The 19,913-nt window shown below is 54.0% G+C and overlaps 1 protein-coding gene across 11 annotated transcripts; it reads left to right on the top strand.

Annotated features, from left to right (window-relative positions):
* The first annotated feature begins 272 nt into the window (after window positions 1-272).
* ZNF467 (zinc finger protein 467) lies at window positions 273-18,724 on the top strand. 11 transcript variants are annotated; one of them, XM_025453449.3, is made up of 7 exons: window positions 273-629; window positions 2,280-2,391; window positions 2,703-2,778; window positions 3,282-3,395; window positions 4,206-4,319; window positions 6,707-8,154; window positions 18,352-18,724. In XM_025453449.3, the coding sequence occupies exons 3-7, from the start codon at window positions 2,745-2,747 to the stop codon at window positions 18,559-18,561; spliced, it is 1,920 nt and encodes a 639-aa protein (XP_025309234.1). In that variant the 5' UTR covers window positions 273-629; window positions 2,280-2,391; window positions 2,703-2,744; the 3' UTR covers window positions 18,562-18,724. The 11 variants fall into 11 exon arrangements, with proteins under 11 accessions (XP_025309234.1, XP_025309205.1, XP_025309257.1 ...); XM_025453420.3 differs by having other exon boundaries at window positions 273-716; XM_025453440.3 differs by lacking the exon at window positions 273-629 and adding an exon at window positions 798-1,077.
* Window positions 18,725-19,913: the final 1,189 nt, after the last annotated feature.

Raw genomic sequence — 19,913 nt, 5'->3', positions numbered from 1 at the left:
TCAAAGGCTGCGCCGCCGACACTCAGTGGCCCCCCTCCCCCGAGCACGCCCCCTCGTCTCCCCCTCCCCAACTCCGTACCGCACCCTCCCCTCGCGCTCCACCTTTCCCCTGGCTCCTCCCTCGGCGCCAGCCAGCACCCTCCCGCGCAGCCCGCGTGCCCTTCCTCCCTGCCTCCTCTCCCTCCTCCACCCCTCCCCCCACACTCCTCCCTTCCCTTCCCCCCTCTTCCCTCCCCCCCCCCGTTCCTAGGCTCCCACTTTCCATCACCTACTCTGGGCCTCCGTCCCTCCACACCGTCACCTGCACGCCTCCCCCCGCCGTGCGCCCTCCCGCAACCCACTCCCGCACCCCCTGCCCCTACCTCCCCCACGGGGTACCCCGCAGCTCTCCTCCCGCTTCCGCGCTCCCCTCCCCCCCGCCGGGCGCCGCTTCCCCGCTCCCGCTCCCTCCGCGTCTTTTCCTCTCCCCTCCCCGCGAAGTTTCGGGGCTGTCAGTCTGTCAGTCTTTCGGGCAGTCGGCACCCGAGCTACAGGCAGCGGGCGCCATTGCGAGCAGGACCGGCCGGGGCAGGAGGCCGGGGCGCCTGGGTCCCGCCACAGCGGGGAGGGCCGACCCGCCAGCCCGCCAGGTACGGGCCGTGGCGGCGCCCAGCGGCTGGCGGCTCCGCCCGCTTCCCCTTCTACACCGACACTCAGTCACTGCCCGCTCCGCGCAGGTGACAGCCCCGGGGGTGGGGGCGCTGGGAGCGCCGGAGGGGCTGGGGGGTGGAGAAAGGGCAGGGAAGGGGCTGGGGCCGGGGGAGGGAGGGGCAGGGGCTGGGGAGGGAGGGCCCGGCTTGGGGGTGGTCACGGTAGCGGAGGAGAGAGGGCAGACCCGGGAGCCGGAGGGAGGGGCGGAGGCCGGAGGGGGGAGGGGGCCCGGTGGGAGTCCGGGGGAGGCGGTTGGGAGGCTCCCGAGGGGAGGGAGTGGGGAGTCTCCGGAAAGGGGAGGAGGAGTGTGGGAGGGGGCCGTGGGGGAAGGGGGACCCCCGAGGGATCCGGCCGATTGGGAGGGGCGGGAGAGCAGGGCGCTGACAGGTGAGTCCGGGAGCCTGGGAAGGGCCGGGCCCGGAGTGAGGTCCGGGCGGAGAGGCTCCAGGGGACCCACGGAGGCGGGGAAGGGGGTGGGACGGGAGGGGTCTGGGCGGGAGGAAAACTTGGGGGGGGTAGAAGTCAGTGGGGAGCAGAAACCGGGAAGGTAGCCTCTGAGAGAGGGGAGGGGAGCAGAGGTATGTTGGGAGGTAGGGGTGGAGAGGAGCCCGGTCCGCCAGAGGGTCCGGGGCGAGCCGCAGCCTCCGACTCCCAGGCTCGGGGGAGCCGGGGGACAAGGGAAGGAGCGCGGGGAGCGGACTGGAGGGGGGAGGGGAAGAGCGGTTCTAGGGACTGGGGACCGGGAGGGTAGGGAAGCGAGAGAGAGCCTGCTGGGGAGGCAAAGGGGGAAGGGAGCCGGGGGCCTCGGAGGGGAAGGCGAGCTGCAGGAGGGAGGAAGGGAGGGTGAGGGGAGGAGGGCTGGGGAGGGGGAAGAGGGAGGGAGCCGAGGTGAAGAGAGGAAAGGAGAAGGAAGGGAAACCGGAGTGGGGGAGGAGAGGGAGAGGGGAGGGGAGTGCGGGGTGAGGGAGAGGAGCGGGGAGGAGGAGGGCGGCGTTAGGGAGGAAGGAAAAGAGGAGGGGGAAAGGAAGGGAGAGGGCGTGCAGTCGGGGAGGAGGATGGAGCCGGGGGAGAACCGGGAGGGAAGGGAAGGCGGCCCGAGCTCCGGGAGGAGGAGGAAGGGAGCCCGGTCGCCGCCGAGACTGCCAGGAGCTGAGGGTCAGGGGGGCGGTGGCTGGGGAGGGCCTACCGGAGGGGGCCGGGGGGGCGGGCCGGCCGGGAGCAGGGGGAGGAGCCGGAGGGGCGGGGCAGGGGGCGGAGCTGGGGAGTCGGCCAGCTTCGGTGGGGAGAGAGGGCGGAAGGCAGAGGGAGCCCGAGAAGGGAGGGGCAGAGGGAGAGCTGCCAGGGATGGGGGGGAGGGGAATCTGCGGGGGGAGGGGCAGGGAACCCGCTGAAGGAAAAGCTGGGGAGGGGTCCCGGGGGCGGGGTGTCCCTGCGGGGGGAAGCCCTGAGGGGGAGGGGCGATGGTTTTGGGGAGAGGAAGCGAGAGCCATTTCCTGCCTTCAGTGAAGACCCTCCTCTGAGGGCCTCCCCGACCGGTTGCCCAATAGTGACACTCACCTCCGCCCCTTGGCTGGCTCCTATTTCACCAGCTCCAGCAAGTGACAGCTGGAGGGCCCAGGAGATGAAGTTCCCGGCTCCCCACCCCGATCTTCCACTCTCCACCTCCTCCCCAGAGAGTCGATTGATTCCTCACGTCCCCAGGCAAGGGCACGGGGGGGTGGGGACCACTGGTGGGCTGGGCCTGGTGCAGAGACCCATCAGGTGAGGGTGGGGGTGCAGCTGATATCTGGAGCTGACCAGGGCGTGCAGGAGGGGCTTCAAGACCTGGTCCTTGGCCTTTGAAGACCTCTTGGCTTTCTGAAGCCCATCTTCCCTCATTCCCCTTACCTGTACCTGGGGACCTCACCTTTGGAGCTCCTGGGGATAGCTGATGGGGAGAGGTTGGGCAGAGCCAGGGCCCAGGTGGCAGCTGTCCAGAGATGAATGCGAACAAGGATGTGTTTTCTCCTTAGGGTCTGTGGCCTGATCCCCAGGAGGAGCTACCCTGGGTTGCCATGAGAGAGACCTTTGAGGCCCTCAGTTCCCTGGGTGAGCCAGCAGCATTCAAGGAACATGGGTGGGTGGGAGCCAGGATTCAGGGGCACCCTGGGCCGGCTGCTTCCCTACTCTTCAGACAGCAGGGTCATCCTCAGGGGACTGCCACCCTGAGACCCCAGAGACCCCTGGGAACCTGTAGGGCAGCATCAGCTCCACCAGGGTCTATTTCAGTGCCTGGCCCTGTGGAGGCTGTGCTGGACTGCATGTGCACATGCCTACTCACAGAGCACCCGAATATTTAAATCTGTTCTAACTCTTCCTTCACCTGCCCTTGACTCAATGCAGAGGGGCTGAGGTTGATACCTGGCCAGGCTGCTGGGGGGCCTGGCTATCCCCTGTCATGCTGGCTAGAGACCCTTCCTTCCTGAGCAAGTTGGAAAAAAAAAAAAAAAAAACTTAGATTTTTTTTGGGGGGGAAGGGGAAGAGCCCTTCCCTTTGATCACCTGTTCTGTACTAGATGCTTTACTTGGTCCCATCCTTCCATCTGTAACAGGATTCTCTGTGGGACAGCCGGAGATGGCCCCCCAAAGTGAGCCCGGGGAAGGGTCCCATAACCAGGAACAGATGTCCCCTTCCAGGGAAGACAGCGTGCTGGGCACATGCTCTGGTAAGGAGGTGGGGACCATGAACAGTGGCTCAGGGTGGGATCTACCTTTCCTTCTTCATCAAGTATTTGTTGAGTACCCACTAAGTGCCAGTGTGCTATTCTCGATATTTGGAATACCTCAATGACCAAACAGACAAAGATCCTTGCCTTCCAGGAGTTTAATCTTAGAGAGGGCAGAAAGTCAGCAAACAACAAATGTGTAGGAAGGGGTTCTGTGCTATGGGGAGGGGCGGGGATAAAGCAGGGTGAGGGAGCCTGAGGTGGAGCTATAGGGGAGGGAGTGTTACAGGATTAAATAATATGAGAGTAGGCCCCCCTGGGGGTGGGTAAGAAGGTAAGATTTGAGCAAGATTTGGAAGAGGCAGGAAGGTGGCTAAGTAGCTCCTGGAGAAGACACATAAAGCAGGCCCGTAAAGCAGGCCCGTGTCTGGCTTCTTGATATTCTGATCTTCTGCAATGATTTGCCTGGAACTTGGGTCCATCTGGTGGCTGGGAGGTCTGCATCCCTCCTCCTAAGGAGTCTCAGGGCAGGGACCTTTCCTTGCTTCCACTATCTCACACACCTATTCCAGAAGCTCCTCAGAGTTGTGGCTCTTGCAACCCACAGAGCCTTTGCCCCTGCCCTGCTGTAGGAGCCTGAGGCTGCCCTGGGGCAGCTGAGAATTCAGTCTCTGCATGTGTGATGTGGGACACAATCCTGACAGCAGGGCTGGGACTCGGGTTTTGAAAGTCCCTGCTTGATAGTACCAGTGGGGCCTCTGTGCATCTGTGATGTCTTTGGAGTCCTTGAGGTAGCCTGTTCTCTGCCAGGGCACGAGGCCCCCAGACCAGAGGAAGGCGGCCACACTAAAGAAGCTGAAGCTCCCTGCAGAGGAGGCCAGGCATGCACACCACAGAAGGCTGAGCCCATGGGCTCCTGCCCAGGTAAGTCCTCCCATGTCTCTAGCCCACCAGGGGCCCAGGCAGAGGGGATGGGGGCCTTGTAAACTCCTGTTATCTGATGAGGCAGCCACTTTGGGTTCTTCCAACCTAAGATGAACCAGTCCTTGACACCTTTCTGTTATAGAGCTTCAGCACCCCCGGTGGGGGCGGGGGAGGGAACATTCCACATCCTAGATGACAGGACTCAGAGAGGCTGGTCACCCAGGGAAACTGACCCTTACCCCCACATCCTCTAGAAGTCTTAACTTCTTCTCCTACCCCCCACCCCTGCCAAGTATGTGCTTATTGATGACTTGAATCACCATTCCCAGGATGACCTACCTTTTCGTTGCCTCTCCACCAAACAAGCTCCCTTCCCCAAATCTCCACTGATCTCAATCTCAGTGGTACCCAGATGCTCCAAATATGTCACAGTGGACTCATCTCCCCCACACCCAGGGTGATCGAACAGTTGACTTTCTCTCTCCACAATGCTGCCATCATTTCCTTTTACTACCACCAACCATATCACCTTCTGCCTGAGTGATGTCATTTATTCCAGGGGTTTATGGAGGGCCTGCTAGGTACAGACTGTGTTAGGTAGAAGGGAACGAGATTGCTCCTGGGCTGGCACAGACCTGGTTTGAATCCTTGCTCCATGTTGACTAGCCAAGTGATCTTAGGCTCCTTCACCTCCAGGAGCTGGTTTGTTCACCTGTAAGCAGGGAGAAGAACCACACCATGGTTGTTGTGAAGCTTTGTGACAGTGGATAGTGTGTCATCTGTGGCTGGCACTCAATAAATGGTGGCAATCCTCATTTTTATTAGACACATAAAGAAATGGAACACAAGATGTCTGCCTTTCAGGAACTAAAGTCTAGTTGAGATGGCATTAGTATGAACTAGAATAAAGAATTAAAAGAACAAATGACAATAAAGCCACATTGCAAGTAAGCATAACTGTGTTAATAGTAAGTGCTGTAGGTGTATAAGTGATCCTCAGGCATTGGATTTGTCAGATTTTGTTGATCTGTGCTGCATTTTGAGGGAGTTGTGACATCAGCCCTGATAGCAGGGTGGAGGTTGGGAAAACATTCTAGGCTGAGAAGAAACTTTAATACAGAGAAGTCAACATGTGGCTGGGGTTAGAGCAGACCAACTTGGCTGTAGGGGAGCGTTTATGCCTGAGGGTAGGAAGAAAGTTGGACTAGGTTGGGGTGAATCTCAGATGCAGCTCAAACTTAATTTATCTTGGAAATAACAGGGCGCTATTGATGGTTCTTGAGTAGAAGACTGGTGTAATGGAAACAAAAGCAGTAGGACAATAGGATAAATAGTTGTTTGGAACTGATGGACCAGTATAAAGAAACCAGGAGTAAATCTGTGACAGTCCGTGTGCACATGTCCAATAGTGCTCAGGCTATTACAGACTTATAGAGCCAGACAGGAACTCAGATCTGGTTCAGTGGTGCTGAAAGAAGAATGATTTGGGGAGCTTTAAAGAAAGAGAACAGATTCGTGCACCCTGCTCCCACAGAAAGCCCCCCAGGAGATGATGATGTGGCACCATGGTTAGGAACCATGAACTAATACAACCCTTGCGCCTAAGCAAACTAACTCACGTAGCTCAGAGTGGTAACCAAGGTCACACTACTAGCTGGTGGCAGAGGAGTACCCAGTGGATGTTCCCAGTCTGGGACCTGAGCTTTTTTTGGCTGGACCATCGCAGGGCCCAAGAAGGGCAAAGCTCCAGTGGGACCCACCTCAAACCTGCTCCCGTGGAGGGCCCTCTCTGCTTCTCCAGAGGTTGGCACTGCTCACTGGTTCCCCAATTCCCAAAAACTCCATTCTCATCTTCCTAAACTGGGATTTCTCACCTGGCACCAGAGGCAAAATGAAGGGAGTAAGGGGCAGGGAGAGCCTTTGAGGGGCAATTCCCTGGCCACTGGAAGGTTGTTAGAGCTGCTCAGCTGATGGGAGACTGTGGTTCTGGAAAGGGCTGGAAGATGGGGTGGGGGGGGGGACAGCTGAGGTGAGCAGAGGAACCTAGAGTGAAGCCTGAGGACTGCATGAGCATCGTTTATATTCAGGAGGCACAAAAGTACCCCTTTCTACAGAGGCAGAGAGGAACACCCCCTCAGCCCCAGGAAGCCAGGAGAAAGCCCCAGGAGGGACTGGGGGCTCTCCCCACCTTTCTTGGCTGCAGAGAACCACGGAGGGGGACTGAAAGGCGACCTGCAGGTTTGGTAATTCCCCGGAAACTTCCGTTAGAATGGAGAGAACAAAAGCCAGACCTCGGGGTTCCAGAAGCGGTGGTGGTCGTGTTGGCCAATAAACGTTGCCTGAATAAAAGTGGGGCTTGATCGGCTCCTCTCGTTTTGACTTCCCAGGTGATGAGTGGATGATTCGGAAGGTGAAGGTGGAGGAGGAGGATCACGAGGCGGAAGAGGAAGTCGAATGGCCCCAGCATCTGTCGTTACTCCCTGGCCCCTTTCCCGCGCCGGACCTGGGGCCTCTGGCCGCCACGTACAAGCTGGAGCCCGGGGTTCCAGGGGCCCTGGATGGGCTCGCGCTGGCCGGGTGGGCCCCGCCTTCGGAGAAGCCCTACGGCTGCGGGGAGTGCGAGCGGCGGTTCCGGGACCAGCTGACTCTGCGGCTGCACCAGAGGCTGCACCGCGGCGAGGGCCCCTGCGCCTGCCCGGACTGTGGCCGCAGCTTCGCGCAGCGCACGCACCTGCTGCTGCACCAGCGCAGCCACCTCGGCGAGCGGCCCTTCCCCTGCTCCGAGTGTGACAAGCGCTTCAGCAAGAAGGCTCACCTGACCCGCCACCTGCGTACGCACACCGGCGAAAGGCCCTACCCGTGCGCGGAGTGCGGCAAGCGCTTCAGCCAGAAGATACACCTGGGCTCGCACCAGAAGACGCACACGGGCGAGCGGCCCTTCCCCTGCACCGAGTGTGAGAAGCGCTTTCGCAAAAAGACTCACCTGATCCGCCACCAGCGCATCCACACCGGCGAGCGGCCCTACCAGTGCGCGCGGTGCTCGCGCAGCTTCACGCACAAGCAGCACTTGGTGCGGCACCAAAGGGTGCACGAGGCGGCCGGCCGCACCCCGGCCTCTCCCGACGCGCCCGCTTCGCCCGGTTCCCCCGCTCCGTCCCCCACCCGGTCCCCTCCCGGGCCCAAGCCTTTCTCTTGCGCCACCTGCGGCCTGAGCTTCGGCTGGAAGAAGAACCTCGCCACGCACCAGCGTCTGCACCGCGGCGACGGGCGCCCCTTCGGGTGCGACGAGTGCGCCCTGGGCACCGCCGGGGACCCAGCGCCCGGAGGCACACCGGCGACCCAGGGCGCTCCGGCCAGCGAGCTGCCTTGCTGCCCGGACTGCGGGCGCGGCCTCGCCCCCGGGCAACACCCGGCGCGGCACGGACGGGCGCACGCGGGCGAGCGGCCCTTCGCCTGCGCGCAGTGTGGCCGCCGCTTCGGCTCCAGGCCCAATCTGGTCGCCCACGCCAGGGCCCACAGCGGCGCCAGGCCTTTCGCCTGCGCGCAGTGCGGCCGCCGTTTCAGCCGCAAGTCACACCTTGGCCGCCACCAGGCGGTGCACACGGGCAGTCGGCCCCACGCCTGCGCCGTCTGCGCCCGCAGCTTCAGCTCCAAAACCAATCTGGTGCGCCACCAGGCCATCCACACAGGCTCCCGCCCCTTCTCCTGCCCACAGTGCGGCAAGAGCTTCAGCCGCAAGACCCACCTGGTGCGGCACCAGCGCATCCACGGCGAAGCGGCCCAGCCGGCCTCCGACGCCGACCTCTCAGCCCCAGCCTGGCCCGCTCCGACAGAGGTAGGGGCGCCCCCCCTTTTCTTCTGAACCCTCTCCTCCCCAGGACCCTTCCTCGGCTCACTGGTTGGAGAGATCCATGCCGCAGATCTTCTGGGCGGTGAGCACGATGGCCTAGGTCGCGATGGCTGTCCTTCCCTCCTTATCTTGCCGGAGAGAAGTCCGGAAAGGATAACCAGCTTTGACATTCTGTGACAAAGACAATGCTAAGAATGAACACTTGCTGGGAACGGTTCAGGCCCCAGTCCTGGAAAGAATCCCACCAAGAGACCCCATCAGAAAGCAGACATTTGTTTTTTGGAGCCCACGCTGGCTACGGCCTGGCTGGGTCAGCAGCCTCTACAGGGGGAGTGAAAGAATGGTTATCTGTGTGAAGTGTTATTAAAATTAAAATTTGAAGTTCTGGGGCTATTAAATGAGCACAGGGTGGGAACCCCTTGCCTCTTCTCATCCACTGCCCACCTCAGTCCTCCCAAGGACCATCCCTTCCTATCCCGGGTAAGCTAAATTTAGCCAGTTGCTGAAAATGGGCTCTACCAAATGAAAATATAATAGAGTTAATTGCTAAACCACTATCCCGGCTGCTGCTTCTAGATCAGCCATTTGATGGAAGAAACATTAACATGCATTTCTCATTGGAAGTGTTGAGGCTAGAGCTGTAGGGAATGCAGAGGGGGCAGGGTGCCCTTTGGCCATTCCCACGAGACAGTGTCACACACCGTGGGCTCTGGATCTTTCCCAAGGGGATCTTGGGACAGCAGCCCCACCCTGCTTGGCAGTGTGAGGAAGGACAAGAGCAGCAGATGAAGGTTGCTTTCCCAACACAATTTCCCCTAAGTTCTGTCTTTATGATGGATGCCTGATCCAGATGTCCCTGTAACTGCACGTGCCCAGCCAGGGCTGGCTGGCTGGTAAGCAGTGAAGAGCAGAGTAGGACAAAGGGGAACATGCTGGACTTGGAGAAGGCTTGGGCCTGACCCCTCCTGTGCCTCTTGTAGGACCTGGAGCAGAGCATTCATTTTCCTGGGACTCTGCTTTCTCATTACCATAGATTGTTGGTTGATGAGGGCTGAGGCAATTTCCAACTCTAGCATTACTATCACCAAAAACAACCTTAGCAAATATTTACTGGGCGCCTACTGCATGCCAAGCACTATGCTAGGTAGTAAGCGAGACAGACAGACTTGCAAGAAATGTAAGAAATCCTAGGCTAGGGCGAGCTGAGAAGCCTTTGGTGAAGGCACCTAAAATCAAGGAAATGTTGAGAGGTTTGCAAGATGAGGACACCTCTAATGTGAGGCCTAAAGAATGAGCATGAGTGGCCAGATGAAGGGGGAGAGGATGTGCATGTAGAGGTCCAAAGTCTAGCACAGTTGGAGTGCAGAGTGAGCGTGGAATGAGAGGGCTGCCCAAGTAGCCCGGGAATGAGGACGAGGACAGGTAGACCTGGAAAGCCTTCAGCACAGATGAGGGAGTTCAGATTTTACCCAGGGGCAGCAGGAAGCCATGCAAGGGTTTGGGCAGAGCAGGAATAGGATGACGTTGACATGGATGCATTTTAGAAAGATGACTGGCTGCCTTTAAAGAGGGGCTGACGGGAGACCTGCAGGTGTGCAGTCCAGGTGACGGGTGGTGGAGACTGTGGACCACAGCTGTGCCAGAGGAGATGGAGAGAATAGAAGACCGAAGAGACACTCACCAGGTACAGGATGGAGAGGGAGATGGAGGGTGGCGAGGTTGGCCTGATTTCTGCTTGACAGTGGCATTCCCCTGAGATGGGCAACACAGGAAGAGGAGCAGTTCTGCCCCCCGGGGAGCAGTCTTGGATCTGCTGAGAGGATGGAACCAGTGCGTGCCTAGTAGGAAACAGGCCCTGTGGGTGCAAGCTCCGAAGGGGGCCTGGGCTGGAGAGAGGTCTGAGGCCCATTAGCATGTTTCTCAAGCTGTGGGGCAGTGGATGATCCACAAGAAGTGAGTGTGGAGCCAGCAAAGAGGGGGCCTGGGACAGAGCCCTCGGGACACTCATGTTCAGGGGATGGTGTGCAGAGAAGCCTGGAAAGACTGGGAGCGTGCGGTGCCAGAGAGCGAAAAGGGAAACCCTGAGATGCACAGCGGGGCTGAGCAAAGGCAGTGTTTCCAGATAGAGGAAGAAGTCAGCAGCTGAAGGCTGTCAAGAGGTCACGTAATAAGAACTTCCAAATCCTCTGGATTTTGCGGCAAGGAGATCGTTGGCGGCTTTGGTGAGAGCTGCTCCCGGGGCAGTGGGGACAGAATTCAGGTTGCAGTGGTGAATCACAAATGCACAGTTCCACAGAAGGTAGAAGAAAATGAGACCAAGGTGCCAGTAAGGTACAAGGTGCTACTGAGGTAGGTTAGTTAGGAGGCCTCTCTGACTATAAAGTGAAGGAAGACACACACGTGCATGGGAATGCAGTTAATTTATCTTTTGTGGCCAAGAATGAGTAGGTGATTCCAGGTGAGACTGTGGCGTGTGGCCATAAAATAGGGGCTATTGAGTTCGGCCCTGGCAGCATTTTGAATACTTGGAAATTTCACTTGAAACTCTGGACTTCCAGCTTCTCTTGTGAAAAGTTGGAAGATTTGGCCACTTGTGGCTGGAGCTGAGTGGAAGTGGCCTCTTCAGACACAGAGAGAGGTGCAGTGTGTTGGGCCCTCAGCTCGCCCGTTGGCTTTGCTCTCTGGGGTTACCTCCCAGGCCTCCCAGGCACTGAATTTGTGATTCCTGCTAAAAAAAAGTCATCTCACAGACTTTTCAAATCAAACACATGAAAGCAACATTTATGTTGGTTATACCAATGTTTATATTTCTCTAAACATTCTGGAATTAAAAAAAAAAACATTCTGGAATTCTTGTGTAAAAACAACTTTTAGGGGCGCCTGGGTGGCTCAGTTGGTTAAAGTATCTGGCTCTTGATTTCGGCTCAGGTCATGATCTGAGGGTCCTGAGATGGGGGCCCCCCATTGGGGTCCATGCTGGGCGAGGAGACTGCTTAAGATTCTTTTGCTCCCAAGGTGCCTGGGTAGCTCAATCCGTTGAGCATCTGACTCTTGGTTTTGGCTCTGTCATGATCTCAGGGTCCTGAGATCCTCCTCTGCACTCAGTGGGGAGTCTGCTTGGGATCTCTTTCTCAAACTCCTTCTGCCCCTCCTGCTTATGCAAGCATGCTCATTCTCTCCCTCCCCCCTCTTTCAAGGAAATAAATCTTAAAAAATATATATATTCTTTTGCTCCCTCACCCCGCCCCCCAACACTGGTGCTCTCTGTCTCTATCTTAAAAAAAAAAAAAAAAGAATAGCTTTTCTATCCTGTAGCATATTTGGCGAGACATTTACAAGACTTCCTGTTCTTTTGAATCTCCTGACAAGGTGTATCTTTGTCCTTTGAGTTTGTTTGCAAATAGTCAAAGCATTTAGTCTCGAGCCTGGTGGTAATCAAAACCAGAGATGATGAGGGTGCCTGGGTGGTTCAGATGGTTAAGCATCTGCTTCGGTTCAGGTCATGATCTCAGGGTCCTGATATTGAGCCCCGAACTGGGCTCCCTGCTTGGTGGGGAGTCTGCTTCTCCCTCTCCCTCTGCTCACAAAAAGAAACACAACAAAGACAGGAGATGATGCTAAAAAATGCAGTGTGTCTTCAATGAAAGACTGGGATTCGTGAGGGCTGTTTGCAGGGAGGAGTTCCGAGCAGTTACAACATGCACCGCTCACGACACCCCTGGTGTGAACCAGCCCAGGTATGACTATCTTGGTAAAGCATCAACTTTTTTTACCTTAGAACCACATCCCAGCATGTGAAAATGCTCTGAGAAGTAAAGCACAAATGTACTATTTCTACATAGAAAACAGAAGGTTTTATTAATTAATTGAAATTTATTTATTTTTCTCCACTCCTGTTCCAAACAAAGATTGATGGCAGCCTCTGGGTGTTAAGTACCCGGTCTTTGCCCCCCATATGTACCAGCCACAGCTGAACCTCGGGGTGTTTGATTACACCACGTGTCATTCAGGAGGTTGCATTGGACATGAGAGATGAAGGTGAAGGAAATGCCACATGAGCGCTTAGTAGTTTTGTGGCTCTAAAGTCAGGAGACAACAGGGTGGAAGATGTGGGTCTGAACACGAACTGAGCAGAGACGGGGTCCAGCTAAGGACTGAGGGAGAGGAAGGATCCAACTCAGCCTTCTCCCCACCCACCTCTCCCCTGTGCCCCTTGAAGCCCCGTGGACTCCTCAGATCCTGGTCTCTCACAGCTGGTGATTCTCCTTTTTCTCCTAAGTGCCATGGAACCCGTGCTTCCCACGCCTTTAACATGGTGAAATGCACATTATGTGAAGTTTACCATTTTAACCATTTTTAAGTATACACTCCAATGGCATTAAGTACATTCACAATGTGATATAAACATCACTGCTAGGATTCCAGAACCTTCTCATCCCAAACAGAAACTCTGTCCACTGTTTTTTATGTGATGGCACATGGCAATAAGGTTACTCTTAGGGTCAGGGAGAGGGCAGTACAAGGCCTGCAGTGTTAGGGGTGGGGTGGGGTAGGGGGTTAGTGGGTGCAAGGGGGGCTGCCCTAGATCCCAGCCCACTGTCCTGGTAGCTGGAAGAATGAGCTTCACATCCCTATAGCTGCCAACAGGTTAGAAAACTCTTCTACCCCACAGATCCGAGTTCTTGCCTGTGAGGGAAATGGAGTCCAAACTAACTTACCACGGAAGCCATGGCTCTCTAGCAGGTTTCCCTGGACTATAATAGTTCACAGAGATGACAAACACCATGGAGGCCTGAACCCCACAAGGCATCCACTAGTCTTTCCTCATGATCTAGACTTTATTAGACTTTATTAGAGTCCTCAGGCCTCTCTGTATCCCACCTCCACCCCATCCTAAATGGATGGGCCAGGGACAACTCTCTTATTGCTATCATTTTATAGGATTTTGGGTGGCCATCAGCACTCAGAGGATCTGTACACATAAGAGCAAGGGACTCATTCCTGATGGACAGACACTTCCCCCATCTCTAGGTCTTTTCCTACCCCCCCCAATCTCCTAACCCCCAACTGACCTAACTGGGAGGTCTTAGATGGAACACATCCCCATAGCCATTCTGGTGATGACCATGTGGCCGGGGGAGGTGGAGAAAGATGAAGAACTGTGTTGGCCTCCTGCACCAGAGCATACGGTGACCAAAAGACGATGCTTCCTACCTGCTTGTGACTTCAAGACCATTCCTGACAGCTCCACCACTCCTTCTAGCATGAATAGCAATGAGCGGGCACCCAGCGCTCCCACGCACTCCATTCCTGCCTTGTTGTTGCTTTTCCATTTGAGCAGGAGGGGTCAGTGAAGGAGCCAGCCTGGTGTGTGGTGGATAAACACACGGCGGGTGTGCTTTGTATCGGGAGATATTCAGATGCTCACACTGTTCCTTTTGTCTTTCTAGGGGACACCAGGCTTGGGAAATTAAATTAGTTTTTTTTTTTAAGATTTTATTTATTTATTCATGAGAGACACACACAGAGAGAGGCAGAGACACAGGCAGAGGGAGAAGCAGGCTCCATGCAGGGAGCCCGACGTGGGACTCGATCCCGGGACTCTAGGGTCACGCCCCGGGGTTAAGGTGGTGCTAAACCACTGAGCCACCCAGGCTGCCCTAAATTAGTTTTAAAGAGGGTATTTGGCAGCAATTAAATGAGCAAAAGGAAGTGGCTAAACTTATGAGATACTTAATCTAGGATCTAGTGAAGTCGGCCTATTCCATGTTAGTAAGACAAAAAAGCTTCCATGCAGTCAGCCCCCTATTTCTTCCCCTTCTCCATCGGTAGGGCTGGACAAGGAGAACCATGGGTCAGAGGGACCTGCTGGACATCTCTGTGAATCTTGAGTCAGAAATCTCCATATGTTCCCCAGGCTTGGTTGGTCAACTCTGTAGGCAGGGACACTCTGGCGTTTTAATCTTCCACCTGTTAAGACTGGCTGAGCTTTAATGTCTATCCAGCCTTGTGCAGACACTATAGGGAATTAAATGAAAGATCTTGCCCTCGTGGCATTTAGAGTCCAGAGAGAAGACAGGCAGCTTGTGGCTTTGGGGCCCGGCATTTTGGCTGCTCGAGGAGACTCCAAAGAACCAAAAACCAAGGTCCTGACTCACAACGCTAAGCCTTAGGGACAGAGGGCTGGAGCATCACCAAACACCTAGACCCTCACATGCAGTGGTGTGGCTCAGGGATGAGCACAGGAGGAGTCCAGAGCAGAGGAGGCAGCGGGCCAGAGCAGTCACAGGTGGCAGGGTAAGGAGGAGGGTCCTGAGTGAGTCTTGAAGGATGCTAGGCCCGGAGCAGACAAAGAGGAGATGGGATAATCCAGAACAATCCAAGACAGCAGGTAATTAAGTGCTGAGCTGAGCAGTCAGGAGCAGTGGGGCAGGCGGTATGGGGAGGGTTTGTTGTTACTACCACTAGTAATAATGGTAGCACATATTTACCTAATACTTGCTATGTGCCAGGCCCCAGCCTGAGTTCTTTGTATATACATGTGTGTGTATGTACATATATGTAAACACAGGGGCCCCTAGGGGGCTCAGTCAGTGAAGCATCTCCCTTCGGCTTAGGTCATGATCTCAGGGGCCTGGGATTGAGGCCTGCATCAGGCTACCACTCAGCAGGAAGTCTGGTTCTCTTTCTCCCTCTGTCCCTCCCCTCTGCTCATTCTTTCTCTCTCTCACTCAAGTAAATAAATAAAATATTAAAAAATTTAAAAAAATAAACACAACCAATCTTCACAATAACTACATTATCCTCACTTTATAGATGAGGAAACTGAGGCACAGAGCAATTAAGTCATTTGAATGAGGTCACTCGTTCATCCAATAAACATGCCTTGAGTACCTGCTATGTGTCTGGCACTGTTAGATGCTGGGAATAATAGTCATAAACTAAACTATCTTGAACACTTACTTTGTGCTAAGTACTCTACAAATTAAGGGTTTTACAGGGGCTGCCCTCTTTTTCTTACCACCATCCTATGAGTGGGCATCATTGTCCTTGGTTTAGTTTTTCTTTTCTTTTTTTTTAAAGAATATTTATCTATTTATTCATGAGAGACAGAGACACAGGCAGAGGGAGAAGCAGGCTCCCTGTGGGGAGCCCGATGTGGGACTCAATGCCAGGACCCTGGGATCATGACCTGAGCCAAAGGCAGACACTCAACCACTGAGCCACCCAGGTGCCCCTTATTTAGCTTTTCTGAGCAGGTAAAAGAGGCTCAGCGAGTCTAAGTAACATGCCCACAGTCACACAGCAGTACATGATGAAACTAACCCAGTGGTTCAGTTCTAGAACCTGTCCTTTTTTAAAAAGATTGTTTTAAGTTGTAGGAAAATACACATAGCATGAACACACACCATCTTTACCACTTTTAGGTGTACAGTTCAGTGGCATTCAGTGCGTCCACACCGTTGAGCTACTGTTGCCACTATTCACCTCCTGAACTCTTTTTGTCTTGTGTGACGATTAACATTATGTGGCAACTTGGCTGGGCCATGGAGCCCATATATTAGGCCAAATAGTATTCCGGATGTTTTTTGGGCAGTGTTTTTGGATGACATTAACATTTAGATCGGTGGACTTGAAGTAAAGCAGTGCCCTTCATAATACGGGTGGGCTTCATACCACCAGCTGAAGACACGAGCAGAACCAAGGCTGACCTTCTCTGGGTAATAGGCCTTCAGCCAGCAGAGGTGTATGATGCAGGACAGGCTCTTCTTTGGGTCTCTCTACAGGTCCACGGGCTCTGGCCTCCCCTACAGAGTCTGACTTGCCAGTCTCCATAATCACATAAGCCAATCCCTTATAATAAACCTTTCTCTTTCTCTATGCACATCGTCTTAGGTCTGTTTCTTTGGAAAACTTTGACTGATATATCTTGCAAAACTCAAATTCTGTACCTATTAAACAATAGCTCCCCAGTCACTCCCCTCCCTCGAGTCCCTGGCAACCATCACACTACTTACTGTCTGTTTCTACGAAATACGAATACTCTAAGTCCCTCAGATAAGGACAAACACACAGTATTCTTTTTTTTTTTTTTTTTTGACTGGCTTATTCAGTCAGAGTAATGTTCTTAGGGTTCATTCATGTTGTCTCATGTGGCAGAATTTCCTTCCTTTTTTGAGGCTGAATAATATTCCATCGTAGGTAGATATCACATTTTGCTTATCAATTCATCCATTAAGGGACACTTGTGTTGCTTCCACCTCTTGGCTATTGTGAATAATACACTAGGACCATGGAGGTGCAACTATCTCTTCGGGTCCTTGTTTTGAATTCTTTTGGGCATATGCCCAGAAGTGGAATTGCTACATCACAGGGCAGTCCTATTTTTAATTTTTTGAGGAACCACCACATTGTTTTCCTCAGTGGCTGCACCATTTTGCGTTCCTATCAACAGTGCATAATGATTCCAATTTCTTCACATCTTTACCAACACTTGTTTTCTGTTTTTTTGATGGTAGCCATTGAGTGTAAGTTGATCTCTCATTGTGGTTTTGATTTGCATTTTCCTAGAGCCTGTACTTTTGTACAGCAGACTCTGCAATTTTCTTGCAGAGAGGATACACACATTCCTGGTCTTCAAGGAACTCAAGTGGGTGGATATATTAGGTCAATGTGTAAGGGAAGTTATGTGAAGGGTCCTGGGATGAAGGATAGGAAGCAATGAATTACACCTGTGGGGCCAGGAGGGCCTCTCTGAGGAGGTGGGGTAACTTGCTGACACCATGTCCCTTGGACTGGGCTCTCGGCCATATGGTCCATTCCCCCACTGCATTAGTGCATGCCTGTCTCCTGGGAGAGAAAACAGGGCTCCTGCCCCAGTGGCCCAAGATAGGAAGTCACATTTCCTCGTGGCCCAGACCTGAGCGAAACCACGAAGCCACTGAAAGTGGGCCTGGGGATCTGTTGCAAAATGTTCCCTTTCCAGGAGCGATTGTGAGTTATGGAGTCATCATGAGTGGTGAGAAAGAAGTCTAGGTGGAATGGTGGTCACCAGCTGTGATTTTGAGCAGTGAGCAACTGTCACAGGATGAAGTTTAGTCTCCATAGTAAACATATATTGTGACATCCTGAACAGAGGCACTGGGAAGAGGTGCTGGTGTCCAGCAAGTGAATCGCAGAGGGGGTGAGACAGGGTGGAGGAAGGAAGGACAGGTGTGTGTGTGGAGGACATTAGCAGGACCTCAAGATGTGTTCATGGAGCAGGTGGGTAGGAATCTGGGACAAGAGCCTATGGTTCACAACTTTATTTTATTTATTTATTTATTTATTTATTTATTTATTTATTTATTTTAGATTTTATTTATTTATTCATGAGAGACACAGAGAGAGAGAGGCAGAGACACAGGCAGAGGGAGAAGCAGGCTCCACGCAGGGAGCCCAACATGGGACTCGACCCCGGGACTCCAGGATCATGGCCTGGGCCGAAGGCGGCGCTAAACCGCTGAGCCACCCGGGCTGCCCTGGTTCACAACTTTAGTGATGCTGCCCAGCTTAGGCCCATCTCCAGGCTCCAGGATTGAGGGCTACCTGCAGGCTGCCTGCCTAGCTTGCCTGCTCTGCTTGCTTCCCCTGCGCCCACGCGCCCACACAAACCCAGCGTGCAGGAGTCTACTACAGGGCTCCTTCACCAAGGGCACTGGATTACTTCCCAGGACTGCTGTAACAAAGTCCCACAAACGGGGGAAACTGAGATATGTATTTTCTCACAGTTCTGGAGGGTGGGAGTCCAAAGTCAGCGAGCTGTGTCTTTGACGTTTCTGGGGGAGGATGCATTCCAGGCCTTTCTCCCAGCCTCTGGTATCACTGGCAATCCTTACTGGCCATTCCTTGCTTTTGTGTAAACGAGTAAAGGAAAATTCATTCAACACGGAGTCCGAAAACCACGAAGGGATGGCTCTTCCACACTTCTTCCACCTGTGGCCGCCTACATAGAGCCGCAGGAAGAAGGCGGATTTCCTTTCTGCCCCACAACTGCTCGCTGCCCTCCCCTGCAGCCAATGAGAGGCTGTCACTTCAATCACCTGCAGCCAATGAGACATTGTCACTTTTTTTCCAAAAATATTTCTTTATTTCTTTATTTCTTTCTTTATTTCTTTCTTTATTTCTTTATTTATGAGAAAGAGGCAGAGACACAGGAGGAAGGAGAAGCAGGCTCCATGCAGGGAGCCCGACGTGGGACTCGATCCACGGTCTCCAGGATCCTGCCCTGGACCAAAGGCAGGCGCCAAACCGCTGAGCTACCCAGGGATCCCCATGAGACAGTGTCACTCTAATCACCTGCAGCCAATGAGAGGCCGCCACCACTCTGGGCCTCCTATTTTCCTCCAATGAACTTTTGTCGTAACATTCTCTCCCAGTTACTCCCTCCACTTTCCTCTATAAAGGGTCGGCGTCCACCTTTGCTCACCAGACTTGTCCACGGTCTCCCATCATTCGTGTGTTTCACGTGGCAGTTCCTGCACTGTTCCCAAATAAACTCTTTTGCTGCTGGATACTCACTCGTTGTTTTAACTTCTGACATGACAGTTGTAGGCTCATTGCTGCGATCTCTGCCTCTGTCCTCACGTGGTCTTCTCTCTGCATGTGTCTCTCTCTGTGTCTCTTCTTAGAAGGATCCAGCCATATTGGACTAGCCCACTGTAATGGCCTCTTTTTAACCTGATGATATCTGCAAAGACTGCATTTCCAAATAAGGTCACCTTCACAGCGACGGGGGTAAGGCTTCAACACCTCTTTAGGGTACACGGTTGAATGGAGACCACGAGCTTCACTGTGATACCACATCTGGAGGAGGAGAGAAGGAAATGCAGGGTCCTGGCATTGGGCGGGGATGGGACAGGGACCAGACAGGGACAGGGCCGGTCTGTCCACCAGGGGAGGGCTGCAGGCAGCAGGATTCTGATCAGATGCTGGCAGTGGTGGACCTAGGCTCTCCAGGTGCTCACATTCCCCCAACCTCTTGCATCTCCACCATGATCGGATGAACGTTTTTAGAGATGCATCGTAGCATTCCAAAAAACCCCAAAAGATAATAATTTTGCTTTATGTTCCTTTATTTTACAAGTAATTTTTAAATTTATATGTTCTTCTCTAATAGCAAAAAGGCTTTGACGTGACCATAAATGAAAAAGCCCAGCTGACTTTTAGGTCACTGCAGGAGCAAAAGAATGGAGCACTCTTCCAGCAGACATGACCATTCTGTTTAGTGTTTCTGTAAACGATATGTGTGTGCACATGTGCATGTGAGCACCTGCCTGCTCTGAGGCTTATTGGTGAAGAGACAGAGCGTGGAGGAGCCATCCAGGGGTGAGGCTTCCACAGAGGGTGAGCAGTTTGAAGGGGAGCTGGCAGGCGGTGGATTGGAGAGATGGGGGCACTGGGAAGGCTCCCCACCAGCATCCTGAGTGGGGGGGGATGATTCCAAGGGCCTGGGGCAGGGGGAGACAGCACCCCCACCCTCTATTCCCCTCCCACCCACCTCCCTAATTGGGCCCAGGGTGGGAGAAACAGCTACTCTTCACTCCCTATGGATCCTTGGAATTAACCAACACGTCTTACACTTCGCAATCAGAGGTGATCACTGTTATAAATAGGTGACATCCTGTCCTTTCCTGAGGGCTTGTATCTGGGGAAAGGCTGGTGTGTGCTGGTCTGTGCCTTACACAGTCCAGGAACAGCAACTG

The sequence above is a fragment of the Canis lupus genome, chromosome 16, assembly GCF_003254725.2.
Source record: "Canis lupus dingo isolate Sandy chromosome 16, ASM325472v2, whole genome shotgun sequence".
Classification (NCBI taxonomy): domain Eukaryota; kingdom Metazoa; phylum Chordata; class Mammalia; order Carnivora; family Canidae; genus Canis; species Canis lupus.
The sequence above is the reverse complement of the archived record's forward strand: the minus strand, read 5'-3'. Positions and strand labels throughout refer to the sequence as shown.